At 35.8% G+C, this 13,736-nt stretch overlaps 1 protein-coding gene across 2 annotated transcripts; it reads right to left on the bottom strand.

The window, feature by feature from the left end:
- Window positions 1–4,729: 4,729 nt before the first annotated feature.
- On the bottom strand, window positions 4,730–13,634 carry nsdhl (NAD(P) dependent steroid dehydrogenase-like). 2 transcript variants are annotated; one of them, XM_051860573.1, is made up of 8 exons: window positions 13,520–13,634; window positions 13,257–13,306; window positions 12,698–12,859; window positions 12,473–12,619; window positions 10,836–10,964; window positions 10,525–10,667; window positions 6,313–6,415; window positions 4,730–5,345 (listed from the first exon to the last, which is right to left on the bottom strand). In XM_051860573.1, exons 2-8 carry the CDS (start codon window positions 13,275–13,277, stop codon window positions 5,013–5,015), a joined length of 1,038 nt encoding a protein of 345 aa, XP_051716533.1. In that variant the 5' UTR covers window positions 13,278–13,306; window positions 13,520–13,634; the 3' UTR covers window positions 4,730–5,012. The 2 variants fall into 2 exon arrangements, with proteins under 2 accessions (XP_051716533.1, XP_051716534.1); XM_051860574.1 differs by having other exon boundaries at window positions 13,436–13,537.
- Between the last annotated feature and the right edge of the window lie 102 nt (window positions 13,635–13,736).

The following is a 13,736-nucleotide window of genomic DNA, read 5'->3' as shown; positions in this document are numbered from 1 at the left end:
TTGTCACATGTGGTCTGCAGAAGGAGGAGTAACACAACAAACAGTCTTTATTCAGAATTCTTTAACACTTTATCCAGTGAAACTGAAGAATCTAGGGATTCTCAATAGCAACCTGTGTTCACAATATGAGCCTGATGAATCTTGACATTGTCATCCTGGAATATGGCCATGATACATCTTAATACATGGTTGTTTAAGAAAGGAAAAGCTACACACTCCATCTTTTAGGGTTAAAAGAACCGTTGCCAAACATATGACATGCTAGAAAAATAATAATCACTGTAATAATGATCCATCCATAGACTCTTACGTCTAGACTCTTACGTTTGCCTATTAAAATCCAAACAGCGCCTTTTTTTTTTTTTTTGGCTGGGCAGTGTATAACACTGTACTGGTACTGTACTGGTCAGATGAAGTCTGAGCATTGAAACACGTGCAACTAAGATTATTCTATAAACTCTGCTCTTTTTATCATCACTTCATCTCCTGCTTCTGCTCTTCCCCGGCTTTCTCAGTCAAACTCTCAGACTGATAGAAGACTTAATAGAGTTTTGGGTACCAGACAAGACTTTCTGTTAACAGGTTTTACTGGTTTTGGACACCAGATAAAAAACGGATATGTTCTGGCAGGGATTCGGTGTCCTGGGTCAGATCTGATATTTCTGACGTGGAAATCTATCCAATCTAACAAAACGTAGGAGAACTAGCAAACCACACTAAATGAGAACCGACAAAGAACTGGACTGAAACAGGAGTATATATACATAAACAAAGATAGAAAAGTGAAAACCATAAGTAACCATAGAAACAAACATGGACATAAACAGTAATGAAACCAAAACTAAATAGAGCGGGGAAACAGGAACTAAAGGAATCAGAGCATAAACCTGACATTTATAACATATGAAATGAGATTTCAGTCTGACTGATACACCGTTTTATGGTTGTCCTATCATATGACAAAAACACAGCTTTTGTTACATCAAAGGAAATCGCTTTGATGGACAAAATTGTTTTCAAAATATTAATATTTTGAAGCAAAGCTGCTTCACTACATAATTAAAAAATAATATTATTAAAAATACTTCATTTATTATCATTATGAGAACAGTAAGAGAGCTATACCAGCTTGACATTGTTTACTTTATGCCCCACAAACAAACAATAAATAATGTATTCATGTCATTGTTTGTAAGAACGTTTTTTTTTTTTTTTTTTTTTAACAAATTAATAGATTCACATCCAAGATTTTTTTTTTTAATTCATTTTGAATTCATTTATACTGATTCAAAACAACTCACACATATAGACTTTGTAAAGTAATGCCTGCCTACGTACTAACTGCTTACATAAACTTGTCAATGATATCACAGTGTTCATTGGAGGTGAACAGCTGAGTCAGTGTCTCTAAATAAAGATCGAGGGACCGATACAAATCACAATGTTTTAAACAAGTGAAGTGTATACAGTCTCTAGGATACTCACTAACCCAATGACTAGCATTCTGCTGCCATCAGACTCATTCACGCCCATGTGTACATGCAAGAGAGGTTTCAGCACTGGTGCGGTTTCATCATGGGTTACACCTACTGCTATAGGACAGAAACAGGTTTGACAACTGTGAGTCACAGTGATAGCGATTCATATCTTTGAGTGGGGAATGTCAGCTATCCGAACAACACCCCCACCTCCCATCCAACGCCTGCTGGAGGAATCACAAAAATTCTTCATTGGTGAAACTTTGCTGTCATCACTAAAGGACGGCTAGCATAAAATAATAATAGTTATACTTAAATGCAATTGAAGCTGTTGATGGGAGATATTGTATGGCGGAGGTGGAAGCGGGGCAGAAAGGAAAAAAAAGTAGGTATTAGTGTCTATTCATCCAATAATTACTCTAACGGATACAAGACGGATCATACATCATAATGATTACATTCTTTGTAATTACATTCTTTGGAAACTAGAATTTTGTCAACAGCCTTTCTATTATCTCACCAAAAGTTAATGAGGCACTTGATTGCAGGTTAACAAATGCTTTCCCCCCGTCAAGGTTCTAAGAACGGTAAGGAATGGTTCCAGTTATATTTCCACTTGAGCTTGATTCGGCACGGCACGATTACAAACCGCTCTCAACCCGGAATTCTCAGCACGGTTCAAAAGTATGTGAAGTTCACAGCACCATTGTTCTTGAATAAATTGCACGCTGGTATGTTATTGCGGGGACGTTGACTTTACATTTTCAAGCCCCTAAACATGACGCTGAACGAAACAAACCTATTTTTAATTTTACCCCTTCCATTTTCAATTTCCTTTAAACAATCAGACTCCTATGGATGCACAAAAGGGACATTTTAATGCTTTAGCCTTCTCTCGGCAAAATTTTGTGTCCTCCAATAAACTTTGCCTTTATTCTCAAAGAACTCAAGTTTTGAGAGTGAATGTTTCTTGGGGGAACGCAAAAGCATTAGAGCATTTTTCCTCCCATCTCAAATATTTTCTCTCATCACCATGTCCCTTTAGGGTTTCCATAACCCCTTACATGACCCACAACAAAAACAAACAAATATATACGTTCAATAAGGGATGCAATTGCTAGACTAACTACTTTCGACTTTTTCATCTCTGATGATTGTGCCAATGTAATTCATAAACAGTGATTAAATAAAACACTTCAAATTAAATATATTATTTTTGTTTGATATTAACATATTTGGGGGATGATTTTATGGTGACAAAATCTTTGTTTTTTTTACTTTACTGTACTGAAAGGTTTAATAGGTAGCCTAATGTCTGCGTCTGCTTCATTACTTTAATGGTTAAACTAATCAAGAGCAAAATAAAATGATAAATGTGTGCATATATTCCATGACACAAATGTATTTTATTACATTTTTGTTCCTAAAATCTACCCTTCTGCTGGGATCCCAAACTGACAATTGGATTGGAAGAAGATTGGATTTTGTGATCTAATCTGATTTCAGAATCCTTTTTTTCTTTTGAACAACCTGTTTTCAAGATTTGATCCAATCCGATAGCTGAAATCCAATCAGATTACTTTTGAACTAGGCCCAGGTCTTTACACTGGCTTCCAATTATATTTACAATTGATTTTTAAGTACTATTACTTGTTTTGAAATTACTCAATGGCCTAGGACCTCAATACACTGCAAATATGTTCAATGAATATAAACCTAACAGATGACTAAGATCATCAGGATCAAGTCAGTTAGAAACAGCAAGGGTTGACTCAAAACAAGCTGAGTCCGCTTTTAGCTATTATGCCACCTACAGCTGGACCCAGCTTCCAGAAGAGATCAGATGTGCTCCACATTCAAATCCAGACTCAAAACACATCTGTTTAGCTGTGCATTTACCAAATAAGCCCTGTGCTACAGATTGGACTGATTGCACTGTATCTTTCTATGTATCCTTCTCTTTATTCTTTTAATACATTTTAAATCAATTTAAAATCAATCAAAAATGTTTTATTATTTGCTTTGTTATTTTTATATTTTAGGCATCTGTTGTGATTATTTTATGATTCTTTTTAAAACCATTGTGTATGAAATGTGCTATATAAAAAAAACTTGCCTTGCCTCATATCATTCCAAACTATGACTTTCATGAATCTTCGAATCACACAAGATGATATTTTTAACTCTCTCTCATCATTTTTGTCCATTCAATTCAAAACTTTCATGCATTAAAAAAGTACAAAATGATATTGCAAAATGATTGTGGTTTAATCCACGTCTGAAGAGACAATATCACTTTATATGATGAGCAGATTTAATGTAGGCTTTTTTTCACATATAAAAAGTGATCAATGCACATACACAGAGCACATCAAATATGGTAAACAGAAGTTCAACCGTACTTGCATGATCTTAACTGCATTGGTTCTTGCACCAAGCTTTGAGCTTCTGTTTACCATATTTGATGTGTTCCGTATGTGTGTTGATCAATAAATTATGAATAAAATGGATTATGAATAAAAGTCTAAATTAAGGGTACATTTATACGACAATAATGTACTAAAAATGGTAACGCTTGTTCTTTGCAGACGACAACGATGTCAAAACTATTCCCATTCACGCGGATCTGCGAAGACAACTAAAATCACTGTATTCTGCTGCCAGGCCAGTAGTTGGCGATGTTACTTTGTAAAGAAACACTACGCGCCGATAGACTGAACACGTAATACACATGCGCATGACTCCACTTTTTTGCGTTTTTTTGTAGTTTACACAGAGACGATAACGGCATTGTTCTCAAAAAACTTGCACTTGCACAAAAGTTTGCATTTCAGGCCCCTAAAATGCAGTTGTCGTGTAAATGAATGGCCAAAATGCATAAAAATATTTCAGATTTTAGTTAAAGAAAACTGTGTTGTGTAATCTGTTCATCATAAGAAACATAATGTCTCTTCAGAAGACCTGTGGCTTGCTTCATATGGATTATATTTGCACAATGTCTTTATGAACATTTTGAAGAGTTTTGGTGTATTGAACCTTCAATGGAGGGGCAGAAACCTCTCATGTAAATCTCATTAAAAATATCTTCAGTATTTTTGTTTTGAAGATGAATGAAATTCTTAAGGGATTGAAATGACATGAGGGTGAGAATGTTCATTCCTGGGTGAACTATTCCTTTAAAAATGACAGGTGGTAAAATAGGAAGTGAATGCCATTTCATGTTGTATTGAAAAAGGAACGTGACAATTAGAAACTTGATTTGAAATTTATACTGCCAAGTTTTGAAAACCCAAAAAGCTCTTACATAAAGACTGAATACTCTTGGACCAAAGTCAGAAGAGACAAATGTCCATATCTGCCATCTGAACTCAACATCACTGTTGAGCTACATGCTGTTACATCCTGGTGAAAAGGTACATTTAACATAGGAATGATTAAGTGCATTGTTAATAAACACTGGTAATCCCACAGATCCTCATAGTGCCATTCAGCAAACAGTAATTATGTCAATCAACATTCAGCTTCACTGCGGTGTTATGCTCCTTTCCGTAGATGTGGGTAGCTCTCCACAGTGCGCACTATTGCTTCTTGTAAAGGCACCAGGGGTCGGTAACCCATGTCCTTCTTGGCACGAGCACAGCTGTAGTAGTGGTGGGTGCCAGCCAGAGCTACTCGCATGGGTGTGAAGGTGGGTTTGAGCTGGATGAGCGGCCTCAGTACTAAGGCCACCAGCCACAGCAGCAGGGCTATTCCATAGACCAGTGTGTAGGGCAGGTGGTATCGAGGAGCACTGTAGCCCAGACCCACCAGAATCTGGGACATGAAGTCCCAGAAACGCACCGGCTCGTCATTGGTTATATGGTAAGCCTGTTAGTACAAGAACATTGAAATTGGATACGGTACAGTTTTGGTTTAAATAAATATATTAAATTAAATTTTAATCTAAATTAAAAGGTTTTGGATTATACATTCATTGCTACCACAAGTTTCCTAAACATTTTGCCAATAAAGAGCTGTTTGTAAGTAGTGTCAAAATGGTAATTTTTGTCAAAAGGTCAATGAAAGTTCAGCAGTACAAATGAAAATAAATTTGCCACAAATTGGCCATAAGTTTGCCAAATAAATAGTTTTTGTAAGGGTTTCACACAGAGGAAGGGTTGTTATGCCATGATTGCTGGCAAGGCTGTGCGGCAGCATTTTTTCAGTAACGTTCAATTAACCATTGCTTAATGGTTTAAGCTACTGGTGTTTATGGTCAGGGAACATGGCCTCTCTCACGATACATAAACAGCTCATATTAGTTGCAATAGGTAAAAGAGCATTTATGATAATATGCTACTAGCAGGTAATTAGCCAGCTAATGTGGGTTACTAGTGGCTTGTTAAAGTAAGCTAATGAAACATATGTTTAGCTGTGTCAAGCTCCTATTGGCCATATGACATCTTACAAAAACTAAAACAGACACCTGGCTTTATTATTTTTTTTAGCATCACACTAAAAATAAAACATGTTTTACAGAGCATCTAGGAAATGTTCTCATTTTCCATGACTGGACAATTGCATGACAAAATTCAAGGTCTCTCAGGATGTGTCTGCAGAAAACTGCATATAGAAAAGGTTCATTGACCGTGACTGCACTTAATGAATGACTGAAAACCCCTATGAGAGAGTGTTTTTGTTAATAATGCATTTCCCTTGGATATGGAAAGTCAAAACTTGATGTGGGATGTTTACACAGTATACACTTGCGTGGGGCTAGATCTATGAATGCACATCTAGAAACATCTAGAAACACTCCTTCAGTCTCTCACATACTCACATACACATTCCATACCTGAGCGCAGAGTGGAGAATCAGCCTTAAGGTGTTCAGCTGCTAAAATATGCCCATGAACTACATTCTCCACATAGGTGAAGTCCACAAGATTAGATCCATCCCTGCATATAAAGAGCAAATCAGCATCAGACAGCAGTGATTTATCACATTATGTCCATCACATCAACATACAATGGGGTTTAATTGTCCACATTGAAAATCTAAGATTCAGTATCTACTTTAATGCAGGACATAAAGATATATATATAAAACTTAAAATGACAAAATGAATACACTAGGTCAATGATCAAAAATCAATCAAAAAACTAAAAAAAGGGTCAGATTTTCTTGCTTTCATTGAAGCACAAGATGCTTTCTGGATCATTCTCAAATCATGCTGGAGAACATTATCATCAGGTTTTGCTCATGTCATGTCATTGAATGCTGTCATTAAAGCAAATGCAAACACTGAAATCAGTTTGGCACTTTAAATCAAAACATGGTAAATGAAAATATTCCAAGATAGACTGGACATTTGTTGTCTCCCCCTAGTGGTCTCTCTAAGTTGAGAACCCTTTGCCACATTGAGCTTATCAGCAGATAACATCCCTTTGTGGAAGATTAACAAAAGTGTAGGACTGGGCATTGACACATATTTCATGATTCAATTCGAATTTGATTCACAAGCTTTTGAATTAATTGGGGTATATATATCAGGTAAGTACATGGCAAATTTCCTTAATCTCTTAAACTAATACTGTAAATTAGGCCTATACAGGGAACACCAGTAGGTACATCACTTACATTTAAATGGCACGAAAGTAAGTTTTTTTTATAACATTATAATAATAAATTTTTAATGACTTAATTGTGTTTCTACTCAATATTTTTATAAACATTTAAATGGTGGCTGCCATAAAAACATGACAGATTTTTTCAAAGTAATTCAATATTGAAGAACAAGCTAAGTAAAAATACAATGAATATGCAATTTAGTGCATAAATTTAGCAAAATGCTAGCTGACTAACGAGTTTTGAATGGCTTTTCTGAGGTAACTTAAAAATAATTGTGACAGTTTACAAGCTGTTTCACAACGTCCTTCTTGCAGTTTAAACACTGATTGAGCGATTACATGACACATGATACAGATTTCTGTACGTTGTACTGTATCTTGCAACATACCTTCTGATGTTCAATCATGTTTATTTAATGCTGTAGCTAGTATTAAAGTGGAAGAAATGATCGGTTCACGTGCGATTCGCGCTGCCTCTTTGTTTGATCTGAGGCGCTACAACGATCTGTCGCACCACATTAAAGAGTGCCAAAACATTATTTATTGCTTGAATTTCGTAATGAAATTTTAAGAATTTGAAAGCTGAGACTTTGTTTCAAATAATAAGTAACAAAGGACAAAGCTTACTGCAATTTATTGAATGGGAGGCGCTACAAAGCTTTGTTCATCAACTGAAAACAGCATAGACTGAAAAAAATAGATTCTTGGGATTTAAAGGGGTCATGACATGGATTTTTTTTATGCTCCTTGAGGTTCTCTTATAATGTAATAAAGTTTTTTGTACAAAAAACAAAAACAAAAACAAATATATATGTGGAAAAACAATTATTTTCAACCCTCATTCTGAGCCTGTCTAAAATGATCCGTTTTTAAAGGGCGACTCCTTAAAGGCTTGTCAGTGAACAGTCACTATTATAATTGGCTAATGTCACTGCATAGGAAACGGTATCAACGCCCACTTGCTATTGCATGCGAGTATGTGTTTTGAAAACATTATCCATATAAAACCATCATTTACAGACAAAGCATTATTAGGCAGCTGCTGTCAAATCCAATACAGCTGACTGCTTCATTTGTCAACAAAAGTTTCTTTGCAAACTGTCCATTACACTGTGCTTCGTTTACAAAAAAATTTGCAGTCAAATTCTCTGAACAAACATAATCTTCGGATGCGATCCAGGACTATCCAGGACCATCCACTTGTTTCCGATGATGGCATCCTTCTGAAGTCTGTACAGAGACGCAAGGACACGTCAAAGTGAACATTCCTTTCTATTTACTTTTTAATTCCACTTCTATTTACTCTTCCATTTGTCCTGTTGTCGGCAGACTCAAGCGAGGAGTAAAATAAGCAAGCATCTGTATACTGTATCCAGCGTAGGCATCGTCAGTCATTATAATGGGTTCTAACTGCTTTTGATGTGACGCTCACATCTAGTTAGGCAAATGTCAGCCGTTAAGCAACTGAACTCCAGTGGGCGGGGTCTATAGTGCGAAATGTAAAGCTATTCGTCGATGTATTGCTCTGGAGGCAGGCATATGCAAATGTATTTGCTTATGTGATGTCACAAATCCCCCAATATCCAAACAAGCTGTTTTTGGAGCATGATTAAATAAATGTTTTGTTTATAATGAGGAGGACGTTTAAGATCTGAAACTAGATGTTTTAATGGTACAAAGACCTCTTATAGGTCAAAAGATCAAGGCAAATTTGATTTCTCATTTCATATGGCAAGCAGGACGGGGCCGAGAGCCGTGGGAACGGAGCGAGCCTGTGGCACGAGTGTTAATGAGCACACCATACCGGTCTTGAGTCCCACGGAGGAGCTCCGGAAGGATAAAATGAGGAGTGACGACAGTGAAGGAGAGAGAACCAGGCCTGGACTTTATAGTTGTTGTGTTTTATTATGTTTATATGCGGTTGACGTCCATGAGGGGCTGCCGCTTTACTTCTGTTTTGTTATTTGTTTATTTTTGGTTTAAAGTTTGTTAAGCATTCACCGATCCCACCTCCTCCTTTTCTTATCAACAAACTTCATTACAGTATGTTTTCAAATATTCCTAATTAGATTAGAAAAATAACTGAAATATTGTGTAAAAATGTTTAAGTAACAGGTGTACACCTCAGTTGCTTTAATTCAACCGTATTAGCCACCTGCTCTCTAGCCATTGGTATCATTGAAAATTTAGCAACTGGTAGCCACTGAAAAACCCAGACTGGCAAAAACACGTCCATCTCTATCACAACATGTGGTTGCATACAGAGCACTGCAGAATTCACATTTTCCAAAACACTGCACACTGTACACAGTACAGAAGGCTGTATGACAGAATATTTCCATCATAGTAAGCACACTGCAGCACAGTCAATGGCACGTGAGAAAGAGAGGAATAGAATAGTTTTTTTTTTTTTTTTGTCATTATCTGTTTAGTCTCCTGCAAACTACCTCTTTAAAGGTGCAATATGTAAGAATTTTGCAGTAAAATATCCAAAAACCACTAGGCCAGTGTTATATATTTTGTTCACTTGAGTACTTACAATATCCCAAATGTTTCCAACTATTTGTAAATCGTGAGAAAATTGCAATTTTAACCAAGGCTCCGGGACGTGTGAGGAGTCGTCTGTCAATTGCGTCATACCTGCGTTACCCTCAGTTTCCGGTTTTATTTTGTAGAAACCATGGAAACACCAAAGACGCTTTAATATTTACGTTTTAATAGACAAGGGAACAACTGTTTTGATATATTTATAGACAGAAAAATAATTGTTGTTATATAGCTCAACACGTTTAGTCTTATTGTTTAAATCTAATTTTCTTGATTTTTTTTGCGAGTACCATGCTTTACCACGCCTCGGAGAAAAACACTATTTTGTGAAGTAGCTAACATAGCATAATCAGATGCAGCTTTATTTTTAGTAACAGTGATACAGCATTTTCTCCATCATACAATACGTTTTAAAATTAATTGCATGCCATTTATCATCACAAGCCATCCAGCATTTAATATGATATTCTAAAATCGATCTATCTTACTGTAGTGCGTCTCAAACAAGTGTCTTACAGCAGTAAACTATTGACTGAACAAAATTTGGTTTGCTTTTCAATATCATTGGGTAATTTAACACATCTTGTGGGTAATGCTCAGTTAGGTAGTTAGGTACTGGTGCAATAGAAATGCTCTTTGGTCTTTTTATTTTGTTGCTTTTTGCTCTGAAAACCATATTCTTTACCAATATTGTTAGTTATGTTACTACTACTATGTTTACTAATATAACATGGCATTTCACTGACATGTCAAAACGATTGCTGACAGTGAAGATAATATTCAAGGTGAGAGTCTGCCACCTAGTGGATTAAACCTGTCTGCACAGCTGTTTGAATGGGGTGTTACAGAGACCTTATAGGATCTTTCAGCAAAATGTCACCATCTCTCACCCGATGATGAACTTCATCTTTCCTTTGCGGGCTGAATCTACCAGGATGGGCACTAACTGAGGGTCCCGGGGGCCGAAGATGCCATGAGGACGAATAGCGACAGTAAAGAAACCTTTCTCTTTACTGCAGGCCTCCAACACCAACTGAACAGATAGAGACAGATTATTGATGATCATAATGCTTTAGAGACATGGAGGATTCAGCACATCAACCAACATTAATGAAACTAAATAGTTCATTTCAGAAGAGAGCTAAAGTTCAAGAGTAACGTTATTGGGAGAAATAATGCCACAGATATGATTCATACCCACCTTCTCCTGCTGGATTTTGGTCGCTGTATAATAATCAATTGGCTTTTTTGCATAAGGCAAATCCTCTTTACCATTCTTGATGTCAGTTCCTTCAAACACCACACTAGCACTGCTTGTCAATATTAATTTCTGTAAAAACATGTCAATAACATTATTTAAAAGAATATTCTGGATTAAATAAAGAGTGTTGAAAGTACCAAACGAAAACATATTATATACAATTTATGCATATATATATAAAATAATACATAATTTTTGATGTACAGAGTGAGTCATATACTTTATACTTGCGGTAAGATTTTCAAAATGTTTTTGAAAGAAGTCTCTTCTGCTCACCTAGGCTGTGTTTATTTGATCAAACATGCAGTAAAAATTGCGAAATATTATTGGGTCAGTGACATGACATGCATATTTTTGTGTCCAAGTGCATTATTTCCTTTTAAAATAATTTGATAAATTCATGACATATATCACTTTATTCTATAAAACCTATTTAGTTTGAATTAATTTTTATTATATTTAAATAATACATATTTTATATTTTGTTATCTTAAACCCCCAAAATGTCAGGTGGTGCAACTGTCCAAACAAGTGAACAGACTAAGAAAATGATTTAAAATGGTGTCTTAATAATAAAAAATTAAAAACTAAATACTGTAATCATTTTAGGTTTGAAAACTTTCATATAAACAAATTTTATAAATATATTATAAATGCATCATCCAGAGGACCTCAACTGATCCCTGCTGCAGTGTAAAAAGGTTTGTAGATCGGTCTCAAATACTGGTAAAAACTGTTCATTTCAAGCATGGGTAGGTTGGTACACTTTCCATGTCAGGTGATACAACTACAGTATATACAACTATTTGGTCAAACTGCCTGACATAAAAACAGTCAAAAAATTTAAATACTTTGAAATATTATTTAACAACTGAAACTTGTTTAAACACATTGTTCATGATTACATCAGTTTTGAAAATATTTTTTTTTTAAAAAACACCTTTTTTGAAGCTTTATTTGTCAATGACCCTATTACAATTTAAAATCTGTTTTCTATGTGAATATACTGTAAAATGTTATTTATTCCTGTGATCAAAGCTGAATTTTCAGCATCATTATTAGATATTTGTACTGGAAAACAAAACAAAAATACTGAGGAAGAAAATAATTTTTACAGATTCTTTAATAAATAGAACGTTAAAAAAAAAAAAGCATTTATTTGTATTAAAAATCTTTTATAACACTGTAAACGTCTTTACCGGCATTTTTGATTGATTTAAAATAAAAGTATTAATTTCTTAAAATGAAAAAAAAAAAAATATATATATACAAATCTTACTGACCCCAAACATATGAATGGCAGTGTAAATTACATTTATTTTTACTTAACACATTTTAATATGGGAGGGCCAGAGAAACATTTAGTTGAACTTCAGCTCCTTTACTCTAGCTTTGGTAGAGAAGTGAATATTATGAATTTGTGTAACATATCTTCACATAAATTGACTTGAAATCAAATAATAATTGGCAAACCTCCTGTTACAGACCCTTGAGCCTACTGTGATAGCATCACTTCCCAGTGCTTTCTGTGTAAAAGTTATATTCAATCTTACGCATTATATGGAAATAATACATACCTGTACTCCTGCCTCATGGCAGGCCTGTATGACAGTCCGTGTCCCATCAATGTTGACCCTCTGAAACAGAGCGCGGTCATCACTGCCTGGAGCAGGTGAAGCACAGTGAAACACTATAGACACTTCTTTCAAAGCCACCAGCAAAGCCTAAAAGAGAAAAGAGGAAATCAGCTAAGAGAGTAAAGACAGGGTATCGGTGTCAGACTGAAACTAAACAATCCCCACCTGTTTGTCACACAAGTCCCCTTGGTGAAATGTCACTCCTGGAAGTTCATAGGCCTGTCTGATGTCAAACACATTCACTGTGTATCCTCGGTCCACTAAACGCTCCACAAGATGCCTGCCCAAAAATCCAGATCCCCCAATAACAGCACAACGCTTGTTGCTCTGCGGAGGAAAATGTTCACATTCTCTAAAAGAGCAGGATTTATTGCCATTTGTCCCTTAGGGTGGCAGAAGCGAAGATGAAATATCTATAAACCACAGTGTAGAACAATTACAGGGAAATAATAAATACAAACATCCACAAATGACAATAAATTATACAATAAATAAAAGTGAATGGAATGTATGATGTTCATTGACAGTGAATGATTTGACAGTGTGATCAGCAGTGAAAGGTCAGGATGCACAGCACACATGGGACAGAAATTAAAGGTTTATTAATATTACATGTTCTCATATGCCAGTTTCTGCCAGTTACTGTGCTCACGTGCGCCATTCAAACATGCTGAATCTGAGCAGGTAATATTGAAAAGGTGTTTCAGGTGTTAACTATACTCACTGGTCTGATACGAGTTGCCATGTGTGGTCCTCTCAGCTCCCGACAGCAGTCTACAGATTAATAACAAATATTCATCTGTTTAATTACTATTCTTAAAACAAGCTGGCTGACCTTTAAACCATTTACTTCAGATTTTCTACTAGTTTAGGTTTTAGTCGGAATGAACCAAACAAACTTACTTTTACGAGCTGGTTATGCTCGAAGCCCAGTATACAAGATACAATTAATTCTAGTTCTGTAAACATTAAGTTAGCAGCACTCACCTGTATAACTCAAACTAGAGTAATGGTTATGAAGGAAACGCAAAGAGTTGTATAGGCAGAGAGCGGAGAAACATCTGATTAGTCGAGCCAACTATCAGGAATCAACCTGACATTTGAGTCTAACCAATGAGAGAAGGGCTACGTCAAAGAGCGCCACTCCGCGGCCCAATCAGTAAAAAGAACATTGTTATCTCCTCATGACATCACAATCACGCTC

The sequence above is a fragment of the Ctenopharyngodon idella genome, chromosome 14, assembly GCF_019924925.1.
Source record: "Ctenopharyngodon idella isolate HZGC_01 chromosome 14, HZGC01, whole genome shotgun sequence".
NCBI classification, from domain to species: domain Eukaryota; kingdom Metazoa; phylum Chordata; class Actinopteri; order Cypriniformes; family Xenocyprididae; genus Ctenopharyngodon; species Ctenopharyngodon idella.
The sequence above is the reverse complement of the archived record's forward strand: the minus strand, read 5'-3'. Positions and strand labels throughout refer to the sequence as shown.